Below are 25,582 nucleotides of genomic sequence, written 5' to 3' on the forward strand. Positions count from 1 at the left end.
AAAATAAAGTTATTTGAATTTTTACTAAACTTTAACATACCAACGAAACTAAAGCTCGAAAAAGAAAAATCTAGTTAAAAACAATCGAATAATAAGTTATCCCTTTATATAACTTTTGTGGTTTTCAAAGACAGAAGAGCTTGGAAAAGAATCATGTAAAAAAATGTAAAATGTTGATAAAAAAAACTGCTTCAAAAACAATTTTCGAATTTAATGAAGAAAAAAAAAAATTCAATATCATACCGGAATATGATTTTTGTGAACTCAAAGTTTATTTTCCCCATTACTTTCACTTTCTACACTACAGTTTTTTGTTAAGAAATTTAGAATCAAATAATAAGAATTGGAATGTGGATTGCATATTATCCCTAGAATTAATATAGAATTACCTTCAAAAAGTGGTTCCCTATATCATCTGGACGCCAAAAAATAGTGATAGACCGACATGAGGATCGATTTCTGCATACCCCTACTCTGTCGGTCGGGGCAAAATATAAAAGGAACAACAGAGGAGCATAAATTCTTATATTGCCCTGCTCGACAGAGTGGGGTACGTGGGGTACATAGAAATCCTCATGTCAGTCTGTCACAAAAGGGAACCACTTTTTGAAGGTAATTCTATATCAATTCTAGGGATATTATGCAATCCACATTCCAATTCTTATTATTTAAAAAAAAACCCATGCAAAGACTATAACCCAGAATTGGTTTGAAAATGTTGCAACTATATTTTTGTAAATAAGGAGATGTGGTTTGATTGCCACTGAGTTGTGAGATAAGTATCAAACAAAGACCAAAGGACATTAGGATGTAAAACAGCTACAGGTCATAGTTCAGCCTTCAACAGTGAGCAAAACTAATACCTTCTAGTGATTATTATAACAAAAAGTGTCTTTCATCCTACTGTGTTGCTTGTTTTCATTGAAAATAAAGAACAAAAATGGAGTGGCAACTTTAAATTGAGATAACTTTTTGAACAGACTTACAATACTGAATAGTAACACGAAGAGTTAATCATGCATATTTTCATATAGCCTGCTCAGCTCATTTGTTATAAAATATAGAATTTATTTACATAAATTGAATGCTTTTATGCTGTAAAAATCTTTTGTTTACTTAAGTCATATAAGTATTTAATCATTTTAAAATTATTAATTGGAATGTGGATTGCATAATATCCCCCACAAAACATCATTCACTGTCCTTGCAGTAAGGTCACCTAAGAACTATATGACATCCTTTTTATTAAATTTTTCAATGGCATCCTTGTCTAAAATCTCATTCAAGTCATATGTAGGAGAGGAGTGAATAAAACAGAAAAAATATCCAGTTGTGAATGAAAAAAAAACCCTACTTTTTACATTTATAATCAGATAAACCATCCTTTAAAATTTGACACTTTTTGCTATTTTACATTATTTTATATAATAAGTTCCATCAAAATAACTGTTATTACCACAAGGGTACTTTGATAAAAAATAAAATAAAATTCAAGTTTTCTAACTAATAATTTAAGTGGAAAATATTATATCATCATTTCCAAATCTCAAAGGAAAGCCTGGATGTGATATTTTGCTATAATCATGATAATGCTTTAATACGAGACCTTCCACATCTTATCTGGGTATGTTTTGATTAGTTCTGATGAATAGGATGACCCATTAGAATATAAATCTCTCAATAACTCTGTAAATCTGTTTTCTAGAGGATATATTTTTTGTTTTAATTACCACTGGTACTATGTTTTAAAGTTTGATGTTGTATGGAATAACTAAGTTCTTTTAAAAGTGTTAACATACAAGTAACAACATTCAATTAAAATCTTATTTTTTTAAGATTTACATTTCAATTTTTTAGTATTTTAAATTTTTGTCCATTTCTTGCATATTTTGTGTGTTTTAGGTATCTAGGTGTTGGTGCAGATTGGAAACCAAAGAATAAGAATTGATAATGTCAGGGAGCTTATTTGGAAAGATTGCTTTCTATCCAACATTATATTATAACATATTTATGACAAAGATAACAAGCCAAAAATGGTACAACAGAATTGATGAAACAGTTGTATTGGGTGCTCTCCCCTTGAAGGAATACAGTAAAAAGGTATTTATCAGTCATACTAGGTAGTCTCCCCTTGAAGGAATACAGTAGAAAAAGTTTTTTTTCAACTCAAATTATTCAGGCCCTTACCATATCCGAATCTTTTCGCCTTTAATGTAGTGATCATAGTGAGTGGAATATAATGACTGGATTATTTGGGCTAGCTATTTATCAGTCCTACTAGGTGCTCTCCTTGAATAAGTTTTGTAGAAAGGCATTTATCAAAAACAGTCATATTGATTTCGCTCTCTTTGAGGAATATGTTAAAAAAAATAAATGGAGAATGTGTCCATGGGACACAGATGATGCCCCCGCTTGCATATAACGTTATAAAGGGGCATAACTCGAGAACGGTAAAAGTGACTCCATCAAAATTCGAACTTGATCTGTATTTTGTGGCAATAAGCATTGTGTATAAGTTTTATAACAATCGGTTGAGGCAAACTAAAGTTAGATAGATATAAGAAGATGTGGTATGAGTGCCAATGAGACAACTCTCCATCCAAATCAAAATTTATGAAAGTAAACCATTATAGGTCAAAGTACAGTCTTCAACACGAACCCTTGGCTCACACCAAACAGCCAGCTATATTAGAGAATGGAAACCCAATTTTGGGACGTACGTATGGACAGACAAGGGTAACACTTAATGCCCCATCCATCACCAGAGGGGGCATAAAAATGTTTACACATCTAGAGCCATCTGGGCCATTGAGCAAAGGTATAATAAAGCCCAATAACAAAAAAAATACAGCTTCTGAACACTGAATTGACATGTGAGGAACAGGAAAAGAGACAATATGCCAACATCCATGAGAATATCTTAAAAAGGCATCATCTGTACTGTATCAATTTACTTTCTTCAGGGGAGGTGATATATATACAGGGTAGATAATTTGAAACTTGTTTATGTCTGATTTTAACTAGTTTTGTTTATCATGATGTTGTTATAAAATATTCTTTATATCACAGGACTTAAAATCTATAAAAATTATAATTGTACAAAATAACACATCAAATTAGATACAAAAGAAATCTGTTGTTGCTTTAAAATGAAACTGAAATATTTGTTTTTTTTCCATAATTGTTAGTTATTCCATTCTGCATTTAAAATTTAGCAAGAGACATCTTTAAACTTTGCTGTAAAAGTAAAAGTAAATTATCAACAAAATATGAGGCAATAATTGGGGAAATCATTTTCAAATGCAATTTTAAGATTTTTCTCTAAAGGACACCATAACATATTTTTTATGAATTTATTTTAAAATTCACAATGTAATCTGACTAATGTAAATATATTATAGAAATGACAATACAAGAAATTTGTAAAACTGCTCACATTTTGCATGCTTTATGAAAATTCAATCAAGTTTTGAAATGAATAAATGAACAAATACTGCTAACATGTAATTTAAGTTTTGGCTTATGCACTTTTAGGAGTTTTCATTATAGATCAAACCATTTGGCAAATTTATTACTACAAATATCAGTAAAAAAAATCTCAAAGGTGAAAATAATTCAACAAAATTAAAAAAATATCTCATTTTTTCAACAACAAAAAAGCACAGTTACATGCACCTATGTTTCATTTTGTTATTTTTCAAAAATTTATAAATCTCCATCTACAACATATCTCAAAGTTATGAAAATGACAAAACAATTATAATCTATATTGTTTCCCCTTAATTTTGCACACAATTGTTGCTATATGAGCTCCCTTCATTTGTGTTGGATTTGCCAGTCTGATGTAAAATAAGTTATAAACATTGGGCTGTACAGTATGGTTAATCAAAAAGTTGTGTTCAGTGTTTTGTCCTTGGAAGACTACAATAAAAAATAATAAAAAGGCATGTACATTTGTAATAACTTTTCTGAAAAATTACTGTTGTTGTAATATATAAATTAAGTAATGTTTTGTTGGGCAAAATTTGATTGATTTAAGAGTTTCTCGAGTTTTCTCCCTTTGTAAATATACAATTAGAATTAATAATGGAATAACTAAATGTACAATGAAATTAGTCTAGAAAATAATTGCAAATTTGACTCAGACACTTTTCATCCAATTGTATGAGCACTTTGTGGGCAGGTCAGCACCCTTTCATCGAATATGCATTGATACACACCTTCATTTATTTTATACAGATTGTTGAAGATGAGAATATTAAAGGTGTGATCAGTTTGAATGAAGACTGGGAAATGAAAGGAATGATTCCAACAGAAAAGGTATGATTTATCAGTTCAACATTCTTACTTTTATATCAGTATATCTGGAATTATTCAGAACTACCTTTGCATTTCACTGTTAAGTACAACTGCAATTATTTGGGAGAGTGTTGTGTCTGACTGAGAAACATGTTTGATATTTAGACTTTTGTCAGAAATTATTCAGAACTTTTTTGACTAATAACTAAAATGTCCTGTTTTGAATTAGTAAAAGAGTCCAAATTAAGTGTTCTTAATGCATAGAATAAGAAAAAAGAAAATGATAATAAAGAGTGTCCTGCAAAAAAAAAGCCAGTCATTTATTTTTTGCTCAGTTTTATTTTTATTCAGTAAATGTTCAGCCCTATGTGATTAAAATTTTTTTTTATTTCAACAATTATACCATTCATTAATAATTTACTGCTGACCATAACAGCTGTTGTACTGTGGTTACATATTTGTATCATTAGGATTACAAAACAGGAAATGTGTCAGGTACAGATTTAGAAGAGCTCTTGGTTATCACCTCCTGCAATTAACTTTTCTAAAAACTGTACATTTTAATTATGACAATTGACTTTTATACACTGAAATGGAAGAATTTTGGTGTAGAACTATTGTTACATTTTATTTTACTGTTGCTTCATATTTTTTTTTTCTGTTTACCAATTTTCGTGGATTGAGGAAAAATTGTGTAATTTCAGCAAAACTTGATTTCATGGTTTTTCCAAAATCTGCATTCAAGCCTACAGGAGATTTGTACTTCATTGAACATTTAAATTCGTTGTTTACCTATACCCAGGAAATCTTTGAAAATTGGAATTCTATGAATTATAATGAATCTACAGTAACCAATTGACTTTTATACATAGGAATGGAAGGATCTTGGTGTAGAGCAGTTATTGTTACAGACAGTAGATTATGTAGGAACACCTACCCAGGAGAATATTAACAAAGCTGTTCGTTTTATTATGAATTATAGAAAGAGAGAAGAGAGTGTATATGTCCACTGTAAAGCTGGCAGAACCAGAAGTACAACTATAGTAGCATGTTATTTAGTTTATGTAAGTGGGAATTAATATTGTGTATTGAGCACTGCTTAAAACAATATTTTGTTTTGAGCACTGGCCTCTGCTGAAAATGATATTTTGTTTTGAACACTTCTTAAAATGATATTTTGTATTGAACACTGCTTAAATTAATATTTTGTATTGAACACTGCTTAAAATGATATTTTGTATTGAGCACTGCTTCAAAGGATATTTTGCTTTGAGCACTGCTTAAAATGATATTTTGTTTTGAGCACTGCTTAAAATAATATTTTGTATTAGCACTGCTAAAAAAATATTTCAAGAGTAGCATGCATTTCAAAAGCATTCAGGTAAATGCACCATGTCTGAAATCGAAAGGTATTTAACTTTATAAACTATTTATGAATTAATTGAAGTAGACATACTGGCCTATTTAAGGTATATAGCTTAACCAAATATAACAGGGAGGTAATTATAACTACTTCAGTTTAAGCTGTTTCTAGATTTATGTACAATTGACACTTAGTAAAATAATCATGAAAGAGAGACACAAGCACTTTAGAACAGATTTAACTTATAGTTTTTTACTTAAATCACTAAATAATTTAATTTTGATGTAACACCTCTTCTGATTGGCTGACGTTGTTTTGTTTATCAGCTCATAGACATAATTTTGTCATGTGACCGTGACGTCATCAACGTTTTTTCATGGTTTGCTCCGGTTTAAAATGGAATTTAGAATTAAATTATAAGAAATGACTGTAATATTTTTTCTGTCTATTCGAAATAACATAAAAAATGTGGTGCACACTTTAAAATAACCCGCTATGCGGGTTATTCAGTGTGCACCACATTTTTGATGTTATTTCTTCATAGACAGAAAAAATATTACAGTCATTCCTTAAATGTATGTCCAATTATCTCCCCTTATTGACATTTATATTAGAAAATTTAGTTAGACTACACTGAAGCTTTACTTGATTCACCTGATATTCCCAAATGCCTTTCCTGACTTATATATGTATTTTTTTTTTGTTTTTCACTATTTTATAATTTATCTGCTAAAAAAGGGGGACATTACAGTTCAAAACAGCATAATCAACATACTGTTTTACAGCTACCTGTGTTTTTGAGGACTATACTAGAATATTATTAAGTGCCTTTTAAGGATTGATTTTGCTCTTTAATTTTTATCATTTAATTCATTGTTCTTCCACCGACTGAGAAATAAAATGAATGTGTCGTTGCACCACCTTTTTCAAAACGTTTTCATTTTTGAATTCAGGAAGTAATGCATGCATTTATTATTGTGAATAGCCGATTACTGGAAAAATGCAAAATCAAATTAATGCAATTCCAAAATTTTGTAAAGGAATTCACTACTGAAATTATGAATGCGAATTTTTATTATTTCGAACCTGATATTTTTCGCTTAAATAAAAACTTCCCAATAATTTCTGAATTTACAGTGAGTGTTCATGTTTTATCCTTTTTATTTGTTAATAACTGTCTAGATTCAGAGCAATGTTATGTCTAAATATGATTGACTTATGTAGTTGTGTTACTGTCTCATTTATGTCATAAAGTTAAATAATTTGCCATCTTTCTATTGTAGGCAAATAAATGGACACCTGAAGAAGCTGTAGAATTTATCAAAACTAAGAGATCTCATGTGTGGTTACGAGATAAACAAATTAAGTCTATTCATACTTATTTTGAAAACCTGAACACATTTTCGGAAAATACAGCAGGATCTTGATATTGCATGATCAATTTATCTGATAATTTCTATGGACAGTTTATTGTGTGTTGTTGGTCAAGATTAGAATTCATAATTCTCTTTGCTGATGTTGGCAGATTTTATTACATTTGCAGAATTATTAATGCTGAAATATGTTATCATGTTATGTATGAACTGATTTTAGAGTGTTACGTTTATCTTGCCTGTGATGATCGAATTATGATTAATGTTTGAAATTGAGTTCAACTCTATTTAGCTGAAGGCTTAGAATAGAATTCATTTCAAATTTGTTATTAATGTTGGCATTTGGTTCAGAATTATTGACTGCTAACTGAATAATTTTTTTTTAAAGCTATTCTGTTAAAGAGTTTTAAGGAAACAAATAATGAAGAAAAATGGAAAATAAAATCGTGAAATTAGAAGATATTTATAATCTTTATCAATTAGTCATACTTTGAACAAAAAGTGTGCAAATTTAAATCATTAATAAAAAGAAAAATATGTTCTTGCATTCTCAGATACTGGAAAGGGAGGTTACTCACACATTGAAAGAACCAAGGCAACATTTATAACTTAATGTTCAAACTAGGCATTTACTCTAGTATTGTAGCTATTGAATTATTCAAAATTCTACATACACATTTTTGTACAAGTTATTGTTGAAATATCATGTAATTATAGTGGAGATTTACTTTTATATTGAGTATTGTTAGTGTGCTTACCTGTGATTTTATCACCTATTACACCAAATATCTTTATGTTAATTTATACTGATTTTTATAGGCAATGTTATTGTATGAAAATGGAATGTTGTGAAACAAAGCCTTTAGAATTATTAGTGCAATGAATAAAGCCAAAGTATTTTTTTTTATTGCTTTTATTTATTGGTTATTAAAGTTCCCTTTTACATATTTCCAAATAATGTGAAGATCAGAAGTTCTTATAGATAAGTTTTGAATGACGTAATTTGAGTTTGAGTTATTTCTCTTGGCTGCCATTTTGGAGGGGTCAACTGTTGATTTTCCTATTTGACTAACCAAATATGAAACATGTGATACACACAATTCTGACAAGAGATCCTTACTAAGTCTTAGTGATTCAGTGGATGTAGTTAAAGAAATAAAAATAGTTCAGAAAAGCTCTTTTTTTTAAAGTCAAGCGGTCAGTATAACAAGTTGAATTTGGCTGATTAATGAAGGAATTTGGGCACTAAGCCCTCCAACATGGTGACAAAAGGGAAGTCACTCTTGTTCAATTTGTGTCAATCAAAACCTATCAATATGATAATTTAAGCATAACATCAGATACAATTTGTATATGAACTGGTCCAAATGCAAGTATTTATATAGGGAGAAATGATATGGGGATCATAGAAAATAACTTCATGTAATACTAGAAAATAACCACATTGATGAAAACTATGGTCTGCTTTGTAGTTGTCTCATATTTTAGATCTGCCCGTATACTATGAATAAAAGCAACATGACAAAAAAAAAATTTGCCAGAGGTCAACATGCAGTCATCAACAATAGATAAGTGTTTATACACTATGTTAAGGTCTAAAGAGATCTGGCTCTAGAAAATTTGTGAACATAAATATCAAATTCTGCCAAAGACAAATACATGTACTTTAACTCTTTGACTAACTTTGATTTACCATGAGATGACAAGATCAACTTAAATATTTACTGTAAGTTTTATCAATTAAACTGTGAGGTCGAGGTCATGTTTTATCTGTCAAGATAACAATTAAAAAAAAATCCTCATACCAAATTTGCCTTGTACTGATTACTGAAATATCTGAATTAGTCATGACAGTCTAGATCTGAATAATAAAGAAAAGTTGAAGTGTAATGTCAGACTTGTACTCCATCAAATGACTTTACATACCAATTATTATTGACTTGCTTTATATATTTTCTGAGGACAGATCAAATGCAAAATTTTCAACCTGATCAATGGAGTTTAAAAATCAGGTCAAGGCCACAAACTTATATGTTTCATATGGACATAAACTAGTAACAGCCCTTCTAAAGAGGTCAAGGCAACATATTTACAGATTGTCATAAACTTGTAACAGCGATTTCACATTTAGCATAATACTTTAACTTTACATTTCCCAATGTAAATTAAGTCCTCTCGTTCAATAATTCAATGTTTGGAGTCTATGTTGATTATATGTCCCATTGTATTTGAAATAAAGGATTCCAGGGATAGTTATGTATGCTTCATATCATGACTTTAATCTAGAAATTGAAGGTGAGGTTCTGTTTAGAATTAACTATTATACAACAAATGAGATGTTTTCAATTTTCCCCATTATGAATTGTCCACTTGCAAGTAACAACATTCCATCTTTACTTGCATAATAATAATCTCTAAATTGATACAATATTCAAAGAGTGTGTGCTTCATATCAATATTTCCTTGATATAAAGTTGCTATAGAAGTAAATTGAAATCATCTATTATTAAGGTTTACTTACACCAACTTGATTATGGAATATTGGTGTCACAAATAACCAAGGATATATTTAATGTGTCAAAGCCACAATCTTGTCCTCTTTTCCTAGTTAGTGACTTCACTAGATTAGTACTTGCCATGAGCAATAAGACAAACGCCACTAATAGAGCAGGTACTGTTTACTCCTCCAGAGCATGAGTTCCTCTAGTTTGGTGAAGTTTGTGATGCACAAACTTGGGTTTCCTGTGTAGTGTGATGTGGACTTTTTTCTGTTTTGCTTTTTTCTTTTGACAACGGCAATGTCTATCTTTCTCAGACATAGAGTTCTGATTCCCCCTTTGTATTTTACTTCTTTTTTTGGTAATATGTTTAACCTGTTATGAAATATTCTTCTGAAGCTGACCTCAACCAAATCTTATAACATCAACCTTGTCAATATATTCAGCATTAAAATTATGTCAAGGTCAGGTAATGGCGGACTCTATGACACAAACACTGCATTTATAAAAGTTCTGTATGCATTGGGTGAAAGTGTGAAGAAGGAAAGGTATAAGTATGCAATAATTACAGTAAACACCAGAAAAGTAATACCTTTGATCACCCTGTTTTTTCTTTTTATGGGAGGCAAAACAAAAGCTATATTTTTTCAGATATTTTAATCTTGAAGTTTTCTGTTTTACTGTGGATTCATTCATTTTTTGAGGGTATCATTAATGTTGTGGATTGAGGAAAACATGCATTTTGTGGAATAGTGATTTCATGGTTTTGCCCAAGTCTGCATTCAAGCCTTGAGAAAATTTGTCCTTCATTGAATTCAATTTGATGTTTACCTATACCCAGGAAATCCACAACAAATGGTATCCTATGAATAATAATGAATTCACAGTATCTTAATTTGAGAAATAAGAGGCTCCCAAGAGCCTTAATTGTTCACCTGGTAAAAATATTATGCCATTTTGATATTTATTTTTACCTGTAATGCAATCAGTAATGTTTGCTTATTTGTAAATCTTATTAAGTGATATTTTTGTAGATTTTGTTTTGATGATCATGTTAACTGTTTACAGTTTATACCTATCTATCAAAGTTTTCGAGATAATTGGCAAAATTATATAAATTAGTAAAAAATCTTAATTTATGTACAATAAATCTATAAGGAATCTAACAATTTTGGTCATGTTGAATTATTTGTTGGTCTTATTTTGCTAATCATTTTTGCAATATACTTTTTCTCTCTATCTATTATAGTGTTGTCAGAAGTCGTAAAAATATGTCAAAAACATCTTTCAAGAGCAATAACTCATATAAGGGTCAACTGACGATTTTGAAAGTGTTCACTTATTTGTAGAACTCTTTATGCTAAAAAATTTTGATAAACATTGTTGCTCTATTTGAGGATCTTATTTTGTTGAACATTTTCTGTATTACGATATTGCTCTCTATCTATAAAGGTTTCTATCAAAAATCTATGCAATGGATAAAAACAGTCATTCAAAGGTAATAACTCCTATAAAGGGGTAAACTGACTATTATACCTGTAGATCCGATTTTGCTGAATATTTTTGCTGATTACAGTTTCTAGCTAATATTCTTTCTGTAGAAATGGTAAAAAAACATCTTTCAAAGGCAATAACTCCTATTAGGGGTCAATTGACGATTTTGGCCATGTTGATTGACGTGTAGATCTGATTTTGCTGAACATTTTTGCTATTTACAGTTTCTCTCTATTATGGTAAAAATCATCTTTAAGGTCAATTACTCCTACAAGGGTTCAATTGACAATTTTGCCATGTTGGCTAAATTGTGGATGTTATTTTGATGAACACTTTTTGCTTTTACAAATTGTATATACTATAATAAATGAAGAGGAATTGTAACCTACAAGTTCTCTGTATCTATTATAATATATACCTGCTAGAAATGCTAAAAATAAAGTTATTTTAAATCGTCTTTCAAGGCCAATGACTTCTATAATGGGTCAATTGATAATTTCATCCATGTTGACTTATTTGTAAATTGTATTGTTGCCATTTTTACTGTTTAAAATTTCTCTATATCTATTATAGTTTTTGAGATATTAGACAAAAACTTTGAAATTTGCAAAATATTGACAGATTGACCTTGACCTGCTGATTCTTTTACTCATGTCAGTTCTCCTCTTACTGATTAGGTTTTGAGATATATTTACCCCCATGTTTTATATTTAGTAACAGGGGCAAAGTTTGTTGATGGATCAAGCGCCTTGATATAATTTCTAAGCTAGATACACAAAGGAACATTCATAAAGTTTGATAACATTTGGCCCAGTAGTTTCGAAAGAGAAGATTTTTTTTAAAAGTTTGAAACAATCGACAATGGATGCCTAGTAATGGCAAAAGCTCACATGACCTTTTGTATTGAAGTTTCACTTTTCTGTACTATGGAAGAAAATATAATGCAAAAAAATTCAACAACAATTTACTATTCACCTTTTTTTTTTATTTCAAGGTACATGATTTTAGCAAAGGTCCTGCTTCAAATCATTTTATGGTCAACACAAAAGAATAACAGGACTATACAAGTAGTCTAATGAACACAATTGAAAGTTCATTTTCTAATCAAAAACCAATACAATCAAATTGTAAACTTTGGAAAATGCTACCTAGTACCAAAAATCAAATTTCGAGGGTTTTCACTGTAATTTTGCACTTTATACAAATTTCAATGACATTTTCAGGTATTTATGGTAGAGAAATGTCATTATCTAATCAAGTCTTAAAATGAAAATGAGTGTCAAAAAGTACAACCTCCGGCTAACCTGTCATAAGATATTCAACTTCCAATGGTATTTATAAAATAGGTGTATAATTTTATCAAAAGCACAACTTTATTTCTTACAAATGAATCACTAAACCTGATTGTCAGTCATGACTAGAACTGTTGGACGAATTTACTGAGGTTATACATAATCTAATTCATGTGTAGAACTGTTGGACGAATTTACTGAGCCAAACAATAATCTAATTCATACATAACTTCAACTGCCCTCATAGGTTTAAATTAAGAAGCAATTATTAATATCAAACACACAAATTTTTTTTTCTTTTAAGAACTTTTAACTTCAAGCTTTCTAGTTGAATAACTCAAAGTGTTTTAAAAATATTTTTTTATCAAAATTGAATTGCATTTCTCCCTGCTAGGTTTTAGCAAGTTAAAATGAACAACGACAACTTATTTAGTACAGACAAATAATCAGATCAGAATGATAAATTGACAATAAGATAATTTAAAAGGTTTCAGATGTATCATTACAATGAGAGATTCAAAAGTCAGTCAAGATCCTACACACATTTACAATCACAAGTAACATTGTTATATATCTAACATAAACGGCACCTGGCCCCTGAAATCTATCATGATGGAATGTATTAACAGATTAATAGATTAATCAATGACTTTATTTTTCTACAGCTGTAGCCGCAGTTTCTATAAATGTAGCTAGCTTTACATCTTTTTGTGACAATCCACCAACATCATGTGTGCTGAGAGTAATTTGTACCTGAAATATACAAGTTAATAAAGAAAGAAATCTATACATCTGAATTAAATAAATGAACTTGGAAAATAATAATTAGTTCTGTTAAATAACACGAATAAAATCAATTGAACTCAGAAAAAAATATAAGATAATACTAAACTTGTCTAAATCTTAGAAACCAATTAAGTTGACCCTTAAGAGAAAGTAACCCTATTAAAGGTAATAGAAAAAAAACGTAGTTTAATTTTCTCATTGTATTGTCAATCTTAAAATCCTGACATGACCTGAACTTAAAATGCATAATGAAAATTTGATAAAAAAACTTGTTTTTCACTTGTGTAAATCATTGGTTGTCAAACATCAAGATTACTGAAAAAACCTCATCAAAGATACCAGGCTTATAATTTTGTATGCATACATGTGCTTCGTCTACAAACGACTCATCAGTGTTGCTTGAATCAAAAAAATTAAAAGGCCCAATAAAGTACAAAGCTGAAGAGCATTGAGGACCCAAAATTCCAAAAGGTTTTGCCAACCACACCTTAGATTATCTATTCAGGGGATGGAAAGTCTTGGGGTAGAATAATATTTTGGGAAACTGAAAATTCTATTTAAACTTTACAGATAAAAATATTATTTTATCACCTTTTAAGAAAAACTGAATCTCTGGTTTTTTTACAACAGTATCACTACCAGTATACTAAAACTGTTGAGGTTATTAGATGGATGGATGTTCAACGTCCTGTGACAAATTTATGGAAGACTGATAAATTAACAAATGAGGTCATATTATCCACTCAACCAGTCCTTTTTCCAAATCAGTCTTAATTGTCACATCTATTTCCTTTTGGCTTTATGGATAGTTGTTTCATTGGTAATAAAACCACATCTCCACATTTTTATATGAATCTGCATTGCAGATGTCCTAGTTTTATTAATACATAGAACTGATAATCTTAAAACAGCAAGATTTAAAAAAAAATATGACCACTTACTTTGTTATAAACATTAAACCATTCTGGATGATGGTCCATCTTGTCTGCTAGTAAGGCTATTCTGGTCATAAAACCAAATGCCTGTAATAAAAGATAGTATTATAAAGGGAAGCAACTTTGTAACTAAATAAGCAATTTAAAGCTAATGCATTGTTTAGTTGCTGTATCATTGATGTATACCCCACATGCCCAAAGATTTGATTTTAAGCATGTTTAGATTTTAAAAAAATCCACTATCAATCATATTTGTTATTCTTCAACTGATAAATGAAGTGATATAATTTGAATTTAAATTTCTATTTTTCACAAAATTTGCACAGAATAGCACTTGTTGCTTACCTACCTGATTAAAATCTTTAAAGAGAAATTCTTTATAAATTGCATCTCTTCCTTCCACCATTGTCCATCCAGCTCCAGTCAGTGGACTTAAAACTGTTCCTCTCTCTACTTCAGTAAGTTTAGCTTTTTTTGCTTCTGATGCCTAAAATAAATATTAAAGTTATAAACATTGGTCAATTCAAAATATGGTGCTGGATTGGGCAAGACTTCCTCTTGAAACCCCTTCAATGTATGTCTATGCTTTATTCCATCAATAAAGGAAGTCATTCCTTGAATTGTTTCTTATATATGGTGGCTTTAGCATTTTGTTTTCTTACAGACCATGCAACATGTGCAAATGCACTGTGATAATCTAAGTCTAGAAACAAACTACATATATAATAAATTTCTGATATTAGTTATACATCAAACATTATGACTTGCAATGCAATGAACCTGAACAAGTGTTGATCATTCACAGATAAAATACAGATTGCAGTGGCGGATACAGAACTTTTCATAAGGGGGGGCCGATGACTGACCTAAGGGGGGGCTGCTCCAGTCATGCTTCAGTGATTCCCTATATAATCAACCAAATTTTTCCCACAAAATGTTTGAAATGACAAAATTAAATTCCCTGAAGAAATTTACTAAAATAACTTGATTTACCATCATTTAGGAGTAAAATTAAGTACATAAGTATAGGTAGTCCCAGTTTCTTCATTGATCTTTTATTTCTGCAAGATTCTGTAGTCTGCTTTAGTTTATCATGTTAATTCACTGCAGTTAATACACACTAAAAAATGTTAACAGTTTTTAACATGAAAACTGAGAAAGCTTTTAATCCTAATAGGATATAGATTTTTTGGAAGCTTAGGGTGTACTGTGTAATTCACAGAGAATAATTAATTCTAATCAAATAATTGAGAATTTTGTGCTTTTAGTCCGCTATACAATGTGGTGCACTGGACATACATGATAGAAATACTGTGTCTGTCAGTTCTTATAAGTGATATCACATGTTTAATTCTTAATTCTTGTCACATTTTTATGAAATTTATATAAAATATTTAATTCAGAAATATCTTGGACAAGTTTGAAAATCAGTGCATAACAACTATTTTTACAGGAGTTATGCCCCTTGGAAATATATATTATATGGAATATTGCATTGTAAGTACTCTAAAGCACATTTCTTGCAGGATTATTATGTTTATTATGTAATTAACACTGGATGTTACTAGACATATTTACACTTGTATGCAAATTTGTCCGCCATTACTTAAAATCACACAAGTTCCCGCAAAATTTGACATCACAATTTAAAATATCTGACGTCATAAATAAAAAGTGATTGCTGCTTGACGTCAGAAGGTTATTTGGAGACAGAGCTAAGGTCATTCAGAGACAAAATTCAGCTAAATACCAAAAGTGTAAATACCTTTATATCAGAAGCTAACCAATTATCATGATTACTAGTACAGAAGTTATGTCCCTTGGAAATGTAAATTCTATAGAAAATTGCATTGTAAGCACTGAAGTGTACAATTCTTAACAGATAGTCATGAACTTGAAATTACATGATGATTACAAACTTTGTATATGAAAATTGTTTGATATATACAAGCATGGGTAACATCAGAAGTCCATTACTAGAGGAAGTGTGCAACTGCTTTATAGTAAGGCGATCACGTTGTCCCCGTACTTCAAACTGTGATTCAAACGGGATTTGAGTGAGATTGCTATTAATAGTAACAAAAATCAATGGCCAAATTTTTTTGCGATGCATTCTGAGCAGAGATAATTTATGTATAACACACCGCGAATTAATTAACACACTGTCTCATAGAAAGATAGAACATGGATATGATAATTAAAAGCTGATGGTGATGTGTGTAATGGCTGATTCTAATGAATATGTATCTAAAAAAAGTTTTAAAAGAGCTACACATTGTAAATTTTGAGAATAAAAACTCTGTTTTAATTTTTCATGGAAATTCAACGTTGGACTTAAAATAGTTTCTAAAATTACTGATGTTTATGATCAACTGCGAGCAGAAAGAAACAGTTACGCAGCCTTCTTTTTTAAATATCATCAGTCATGTGCTAAATTGTTTGAATGGACGGATGGACAAACAGATGGAAAGATAAAGAACTATTTACCACTTCTTCATAGCTTGGGTATAAAACAATGTAGTATTCTCATGTTATTTTGCGTTCATATGTACAAAAAACATGAAGCGTAAGTTTGCATATATATGTGCAATTATAGTTTTGCATCAAGGGGTTTGATCATACAAATTTGTCAATGCATAATTTGCATGCGTGTCACATATTGCGTTCATATGCAAGTTTTACACCTATATATGTATGTCTACAGTCATGTGTTACAGTATCTAAGCATTGATGTGCAAATGGGTGCATGTAGGGCTTTAGACAGGAGATAAAGACCAGTATATAACATCCATTTAAAATAGAATTTGTAAGAAAGGATTTTAAGAAATTAATAATTTAAATCAAAATTACTGAAGTTTTTCTATGCAAGTTTTACGAGTATTCCATATATTTGTACTTGTATTTTCCAAATCTTTAATTTTTTATATCTCGAAAAGAAATAAAAGTTCTATATATCATTTTCTGAATGGACATACATGTACCATGTTAACCATAGTATTTCCACGTATAATTAGTCAAGCTTACATGTGCCGCATATGACCTTTTCGTGATAACCTTTTCTGCACTTGACTGACCTCTAAGGCCTCCATATACAGTATATAAAAGAAAGGGGGAGATACCAATTTTAAATTATTAAGTTTGCATGACAAGGTATATGTAATGTTCCAATTTACGTTAAGCAACAACAAAAACTGCAATTCAAATTCTTACATCTTGCTGTACAGATGTCACTGTGTATAATTGTATATGTATAACAAAGAAACTAACAAGTTCAGATTTCAATAATACGAAATATTTCTATTGGTATTTCCTATCATGGAAGTATTATATTGACGAATCTTCAAACAGTTGCTCAAGGTCAAAGAGATCCTACTGTTTGTTAATTACTAGAACAATAATTGCTGCTGTTTTCTAAGTACATTGATGCTCATTTTACAGGTACATGTTTATAACTAAAATCCTTTTTCATACCGAAGGTCAGTGGTTCTCTCTGGCCACTCCGGCTTCCTCCACCAATAAAACTGACCGCCACGAAATAGAACAATAGTGCTAGTGCTGAAAGTGACGTTAAACACCAATCAATCAATTAACTAAATCCTTGTTTATTATAGATGTTATCTTAATCTTGTGCATTAAAACTATAAAAATAAGTTGTATGTTGTAAAATTTTAATCTTGCTTAGTATATGAGGTTACAATTAACCATAATTTAATACTATGTATGACGATACTTGATATTTTATTTCTGATTATAAAACAATCAAATATAAATAATCATAGATAGTTATTTCAATCTTTGCTCTTATCCACTCTTACATGTGATATAAAAACAGAATTATTGTCCAATACTGCAACAGAAGCTGTATGTTATAACTTCAAATTTTACTCTATTTGTCTTGGTTGATGTTGTCTTTGCAGCCACTTTACATTCAGTTGCTGTAGTCTTCAGTTTTGGTAAAGAATCTAAATAAGTATTGCACTGTGTACTCCTAGATATAAAAACCCATGGAATTAAACCTATGCCATTAGCCTATGGTGTACTTGAATCTTTCTTGGTTTTATTCATTTTCACATACTGATAAAAACTGAAGGAGATTAATTAGCAGTTATCTGTTTTATAGTCCAAATAATTATGACATCTTGCAAGGCTACGTTAATAAGGCGTCACAGAAAAAAATTAAAATAGCCTTGCAAGACCGGTACCTCGAATCACCGAATAACACCGTTATTAGCCAAATAACATGAATAACACTTGTAAACACCGAATAACACTTGAAATTTTAATATTAGCACATATTGGTGACATTTAAACATTGATTATTTAACAATATTGTATTATTAGTGTATTTTATAACTTAAAAATGATTTATAGAAAGCAGGTAAGTTCTTAAAGATCGCATTAATTATTAGTGTGTACATCCAACATGGCGACCAAGGAAAACACAATGGGAAGAATAAAAGAATGATTGCATAAGCATACAAAGGGAAAAGCTATGAAAATAAAATATTAAATAATGTACTGTATATACAGAGTATTGTCCAATAATTGTTTTTCAGTAAGGTTTCGAAAAGTTAACAAGTAAAATCAAAGCCATGCAATTACTCCAATCACCAATTAGTTTTCTTAACGATTTACTCAATATTGAATGAAACATAATTAAGAATTTTCACATATTTAATTTAAATTTAATCAAAAAATTAATTATACTTGATTGTTTTATAATAAAAACAAAGCAGCTGAATGGATGATTCGTATGTGTGTATTTTCTCAAAAAGAAATTAAAGATTTTCATTGGCAAATATTAATGTTTTTACAAGTAACTAAAATTTGGTATATAAACATGTGAAGACATATGTGCTGTCTTCCATTTTTAAAATGGCTTTATATCCTTGTGTTCAATGTGATGAAGAATGTGTTGATTGCACAATTCAGTGCAGTAGTTGTGATCGTTGGGTTCACAGTGCTTGTGTCCCAATGAATGATTCAATGTTATCGGCCTGGTCAGATATCTTAGTAGTTTTCATTTTTTACAATAAATTCTAAATAAATTGTTATCGCGGACTACGATAGATAAGCCCGTGCCTTGTGCAGGATATCTTAGTAGTTTTAATTTTTCACAATAAAATTCTAAATAAATTGTTTTCGCGGACTATGACAGATAAGCCCGTGCCTTGTGCTGGATATCTTAGTAGTTTTAATTTTTCACAATAAAATTCTAAATAAAATGTTTTCGCGGACTATGACAGATAAGCCCGTGCCTTGTGCAGGATATCTTAGTAGTTTTAATTTTTTACAATAATTTCTTAATAAATTGTTTTCGCGGACTATAACAGATAAGCCCGTGCCTTGTGCAGGATATCTGATTAGTTTTAAAAGGGCTTGGTTACTCTCCATTTTTAAATTAAAAAATATAATATTATTTTTTTAATAACTATAAAAACAAAAATTATTATTGTAAACAGTTAAATATTCCATATTTTTTAAAAAGGGGAGGCGCCCACCCTCACATTGTTCATTGCCTTGACGTGGCGTGAGGGCTCCACTTTGGTGGTCTAAAATGAACACGTTGAGGGATTGTATGCAATCATTCTTTTATTCTTACCATTGTGTTTTCCTTGGTCGCCATGTTGGATGTACACACTAATATTTAATGCGATCTTTAAGAACTTACCTGCTTTCTATAAATCATTTTTAAGTTATAAAATACACTTATAATATAATATTATTTAATTATCAATGTTTAAATGTCACCAATATGTGCTAATATTAAAATTTCAAGTGTTATTCGGTGATTACAAGTGTTATTTGGCTAATAACGGTGTTATTTGGTGATTCGTGTTACCCTTGCAAGACGTCATAATTATTTGAACTACTGTTTTATGATGATATTTTTATCCATGATTCCATAATTATAAAACGAGATTTGGGAGGACCACCTATGGCGCTTCCCACTAATGGGGACATCGTGATCGCCTTACTACATGTAAATAGAACAGCTTGCACACTTCACCTTGTAATGGACTTCTGGTAACATGAAAATGATGAACAATGAATAAGACTTATACATCATGTACGGTTTTATAATTTAGTCCCAATATGCCTATGACATTTATTATACCCCTCTTTAGGTAACCCATCATAGGTGAAAATGTAGGGTAATTCGGACTTTTTTTAAATTATCAACGAAACTATTATTTCCGACCGTAAAAATCGGTACTCGATGATAGCTTACAAAACAGAAATTCCATCTACAATCGGTTAATCATCTGTTCATGTTACTATGAAAATATATTGTTCACGTCTTTGCACAGCTGTCACTTACCATTTTAGCAAAAAATCGTTGACAAGGGCTTTTATTAGGAAATAATACAGGTTTCAATATTTTCAACATTAAAATAAATTAACGAGCCTTCACACAAAAGAGGTACATTTGGTACAACTTGAATCCGGGTCCGTTCGCGCCCATTCACGTTCGCCCCCTTTCACGTTCGCACCCCGGGTCCGTTCGCACCCTACACGTTCGCACCCTTTTTATTGATTTTGTCTTAAATAATTTTTCAATCGTATTTTGGTTAGTGTATTGCTATCAATATTTTTTTTGTTCATTGTTTTAAAATGAAGTGACTTTCTAAAAACGATTTTTGTGTTGAATAATTTTTTAATCGTGTTTTGGTTATTGTATTGCTATAAATAAGTTTTTTTTCATTGTTTCAAAACATGCAAAATAAAGTGACGTTTTTTGTGTTGAATATCTTTTTAATCGTGTTTTGGTAAGTGTATTGCTGTATTTTTTTTTTTCAATGTTTCAAAATAAAGTGACTTTCTAAAAAAGGTTTTTTGTGTTGAATATTATTTAAATGTTAAGATACCAAACCGCTTTAAACTCAACAACAATAACATTTTGAATCTTAATTGTTTTTACTCATACCAAGTTAAATACATGCTAATATAACTACATGCAGAATTTACATCAAGGTTAGCTGTGTAAACACCATATATAATTAACAGTAATCATAAATAATTAATCATCAAATCAATTTAAAACAATATTTCATTTAAAAAATTCAAAAATTGCCGAATTTTTCTTTATTTTGAGATAAATATCTTAAAAAACATCTTATAATTCATCGGGTTTTTGAATAAAAAAAAAGGGTGCGAACGGACCCAGGGGGCGAACGTGTGGGGTGCGAACGAGTAGGGTGCGAACGTGTATTGGGCGCGAACGGACCCGATACCGTACAACTTAACACCAGTTTTACCTTACACAAAACACGAAATATAACGTACCTTCACCAGTATGAAAGTTACGGAAGGCATAGAGGGACACATAGAAAATATTTTTTTAAATCCGTGATCTCGGTTTTCCAATCCATGTCTCGGGTTCGTAGTCTGTAATCTCGGATTCATAGTCTGTGACCTCGGATCAATAAAGGGACACATAGAAAATAAAATCAATCCGCTCGGTTATCTCGATTTCACAATCCGTCATCTCGGTTTCAGAATCAGGTCATCTCGGTTTCAGAATCAGGTCATCTCGGTTTCAGAATCCGTCATCTCGGATTAATAATCCGTTAACTCGGTTACCAAATCCGTGATCTCGGAAAAATAATCAATCCGAGATAACGGATTTGGAAATCGAGATAACGGATTAGACCGAAATCGAGATCACGGATTGGGAAATCGAGACAACCCGGCGGATTGATTTTATTTTTCTATGTGTCCCTTTATGGCTTCCGTACAAAATTGATTTTTTTCTTGAATTAATTTCCAGATGAACCGAGACTACTATGATAAGTTAAAATATAGATTCTGGTCTCATAATTATTAATGCATTTATACATAACTTAACAAGTTTGTATACCTTTACAAAATGCACTGGATGTTTCACTCAATATTGTACTAAAACAATTCAAAATATTCAAAATATAACCATTATATAATACGATTAAAAGACTCTCATGTTGCCAATAATTTCTTATGATCGACGCATTAAACCCAGTTTAGAGGACCTTTTTCTTAAACCATAGTGATTAATTTGCTCAAACTGTGTAATAAGTAGTCAGTACTTTTGAGTTGACATGAAATATAACGATTGATTTTTTTATTTTCCGTAAAAATTTTGTTTTGAATTATTCGAAATACTATAATTTTCTATTCCCAGGAAAAGATTGCCTTAGCCAAATTTGGCACAAACTTTCGGATTTTCGGTTGCCAACTCTTCTAGTTCGTATTTGATCAGTTGGCCTTCCAACTGTTTTGATTCGAGCGCCACTGATGGTGGGTTATATGAAGCGCGTCATGCATATCAAATTACAAGCCTGATATGTGTTTTTTTTTTTTAAATCAAAGCAACAGATCTTTATATAATTAACACAAATTTACTTTCGAAATCACGATAGTACTTATATCATAAAACATTTGATTAGGCTGATGATATGGAATCAGACAGCACCATAGTTCAAATAATAATCATTTCTAAGAATTACCAAGGTAGATATTTATGTAATTGCATAAAATTAACCCTAAAGACAAGTAGACCAAAAATTAAAAGATTACACAATTATATACATGTATAGGGTACGGGTGGATGTGTTATTTATCGAAATTGTTGATCGGCGCTTCAACTCGAAATAAAAAAAAATGACATAAAAAGATTTTTTTAATGTATCCCGACGCACTCAGTCTCGCTTGTTTTTTAGTTCTTGCGATTTCCTCCGTTTTTTGATTTTTACCTTGATTCGTATCTTTTCTTTTATTGATTTGTGAGATTTGAACATCGTTAAACTACTGTAGCCTCTAATTTCGTCTGATATTATTTTGTGTTTTTCCATTTCTGTACGGTCTGTACCGTCGGGGAACATGCAGAGATATATGTGGTCTCTCTCTGTTATGCGTTATTGCGATTGATTTTTTGACCATATTTCTTTATTTGTCTTCCATTAAGGTTATCAGGAAGATCAAACAAGAAACGTACATGTTTTTGATATTTTGGGTGATGAGACGCCAGAAGTATAATTTTTGTCTTGCCTGCGACACATAGGGATAGAGATCTGGCGGCGGTGTTTACTAATTATGTAATATTTCAGAAGGTAGAAGACCTGGATGTTTTATACTTTGTATATAGATGCCTTATGTTATGAAACCGCCTCGGCAGTCTAGTGGTAGCGTGTCAGTCGTCTCGGGTGCGGAAGGGCGTAGGTTCGAACCCCGGCCGGGTCAAACCAAAGACTTTAAAGTTGGTTTTTGCTGTTTCTCCGCTAAGCACGCGGCATTAAGGAGTAAGAGCAAAGACTGGTCGGCTCGGAGTCAAAATAATATGCCCGGATAGGTGACATGTCTTCCTGTGAACTGTGAACTTTTGAACTAGCACGTTAAAAAATCTCAGCGTGTCGATCTAGTACAAAGCAGGATAAATATCCATATTATATAAACATGTTCTCTCCTGAATATGCATATTAATTAGCCGCTGGACGTTAAGCAGCCATTCATCATCATCATCCTTATGTTATGAAGTTTCCGTCTGTCATATGTCCATTGTCCTTAACATCAGTTTCATTTCCCAACTTATTCGGTATTCAAAAGCTTCCAGCTGCTACTCAGACTTTGTAAAACGTCACCACTGTCTGAGCAGAAATTTGATGAACCAGGGGTATGTCAAACAACGTCTCGTCCTTTTTCTAAAAAAGTTCATCGGAAGGTACCAAGACCTTGTTGATAAATATTTCGTATCAACTTCACAAATAATACACGATGGTCTTGAAGTATAGATTCTGGGTACTGACGTTGTTTATCATCTTAATAACGTGTTATAGTATTCTTTTATTTGTCTTTTTGAATATTACTTTTACTGTTTAGTCTATTTTTGGTGTTATTCATTTGACGTGGCTCGGTACTTATACATCCCATCATTGTGTTATTGTTCTATGGTAAATTTTTGTATTCTTGTCTTTCATTTTTGCTTATGTGCTTTGTCTATATGCCTATTTATGCTTATTTGTTAAATATTTGTTTGTTTTTATAGTGATTAAGATTATAACACAATGTTGACTGTTGTACCCCTATTTTGACATTTTTACCTATTATGTCTGTTTGTTTTGTTCACACATCATTGTCAATATAATGGAATTTTATGCGACTGTCATACAAGTGAGAGGTTTAGCTAGCTATAAAACCAGGTTTAATCCACCATTTTCTACAATAGAAAATGCCTGTAAAAAGTCAGGAATATGACAGTTGTTATCCATTCGTTTGATGTGAGGGACTTTCAGTTTTGAATTTTCATCGGAGTTCGGTATTTTTGTGATTTTACTTTTTCATGGATCAGTGACTACGTAAAGTTAAGATTTTTTGTAATGTTAATTTCTCTCTTATTACTAGTAATATGATAACTATATTTGGTATTTGCTTACCGTGCAAGGTCTTTATGCCTTTCAGACAGGTTTCACTTGACCTCGACCTCATTTTATGGATCAGTGAACAAGGTTAAGTTTCATGGTCAAGGTCATATCTCAGATACTATAAGTAATATGTCTACTATATTTGGTGTATGTTATGATTGTAAGGTGTACATGTCCAGCTGGCAGGTGTCATCCGACCTTGACCTCATTTTCATGGTTCATTGTACAATGTTTAGTTTTTGGGATTTGTTCTATTTCTCAGATATTATAAGCAATGATGTTTTTCCCCCAATTTTGCATTTGTGATTACATTTGGTGTATGGAATGGTTGTAGGGTGTACATGTCTGTCTGGTAGGGTTCACATGACCTTGATCTCATTTTAATAGAACATTGATAATGTTAAGTTTAATGTGATACTTTTAGTTTAACCTTCATATTACAGACTTTCAACAAGAAATCAATGATAAGTACATTTCAACGTGTGCACTCTTGTTGAATTTATCGATTGTGTCTTATTTTCGAATATGACATTTTAACTGTGCAGTTTTTATGTCTGTCGACACACTTTGTCTCCATCTGTATATAGTTGATGCGATTCCCTCGTTTTTTTTTCTCTCCCTGGTGTTTTATTCATTCAAATTGGATTGACTGACGTTAGTATTTTACTTTCACATTTGCAAGATAATTTTTGACGTCCTTATTTCCCATAGTTTATTAAGTATTACTAATATTGATTTCATGATTATGTAATTTGATTTCATTTAAGGTTGCATGGGGTTATAAAAAAGCAGTATTCATACTTTGCCAAAATCTGGGAACAGTATATCTATATCAATATATATATTCCTGCCAAAATGTAGTTTCCATCGAGATATTTATAAAAACTTTCAAGCAGACTGTGCAAAATTGATATTGTTTTCGAAGACTATACATGCACGGAATGAGACTAGCATCATTATCATGTGAATAGAAAGAGAATGCTACCAATGGTTATATGTAACAAAATTCTGATAACATTTGAAATAAGATCTGACAAGCCTAGCGCGGGAGAACAATCGATCAATGAAAACGTTTTCTGTAGTTGTTTGCATACAATTAAAGAACAAAAAATTCCCCATTTAAATAAAAAGTCTCCCAAATGAGT

General features: G+C 30.9%; 2 protein-coding genes across 5 annotated transcripts; one reads left to right on the plus strand and one right to left on the minus strand.

Annotated features, from left to right (window-relative positions):
- Window positions 1-120: 120 nt before the first annotated feature.
- Window positions 121-7,942, plus strand: LOC127701620 (phosphatidylglycerophosphatase and protein-tyrosine phosphatase 1-like). Of its 4 annotated transcripts, none has more exons than XM_052205597.1 (5): window positions 121-155; window positions 1,903-2,100; window positions 4,240-4,320; window positions 5,172-5,363; window positions 6,946-7,942. In XM_052205597.1, exons 2-5 carry the CDS (start codon window positions 1,951-1,953, stop codon window positions 7,087-7,089), a joined length of 567 nt encoding a protein of 188 aa, XP_052061557.1. In that variant the 5' UTR covers window positions 121-155; window positions 1,903-1,950; the 3' UTR covers window positions 7,090-7,942. The 4 variants fall into 4 exon arrangements, with proteins under 4 accessions (XP_052061557.1, XP_052061556.1, XP_052061558.1 ...); XM_052205596.1 differs by having other exon boundaries at window positions 126-165; XM_052205598.1 differs by having other exon boundaries at window positions 126-165; window positions 1,911-2,100.
- Window positions 7,943-12,701: 4,759 nt separating this feature from the next.
- On the minus strand, window positions 12,702-20,476 carry LOC127701621 (pterin-4-alpha-carbinolamine dehydratase-like). Its single transcript, XM_052205600.1, has 4 exons — window positions 20,363-20,476; window positions 14,390-14,527; window positions 14,047-14,127; window positions 12,702-13,072 (listed from the first exon to the last, which is right to left on the minus strand). Exons 1-4 carry the CDS (start codon window positions 20,429-20,431, stop codon window positions 12,971-12,973), a joined length of 390 nt encoding a protein of 129 aa, XP_052061560.1. The 5' UTR covers window positions 20,432-20,476; the 3' UTR covers window positions 12,702-12,970.
- Between the last annotated feature and the right edge of the window lie 5,106 nt (window positions 20,477-25,582).

Source organism: Mytilus californianus, unplaced genomic scaffold (assembly GCF_021869535.1).
Source record: "Mytilus californianus isolate M0D057914Y unplaced genomic scaffold, xbMytCali1.0.p SCAF_5, whole genome shotgun sequence".
In the NCBI taxonomy this organism is placed as follows: Eukaryota; Metazoa; Mollusca; class Bivalvia; order Mytilida; family Mytilidae; genus Mytilus; species Mytilus californianus.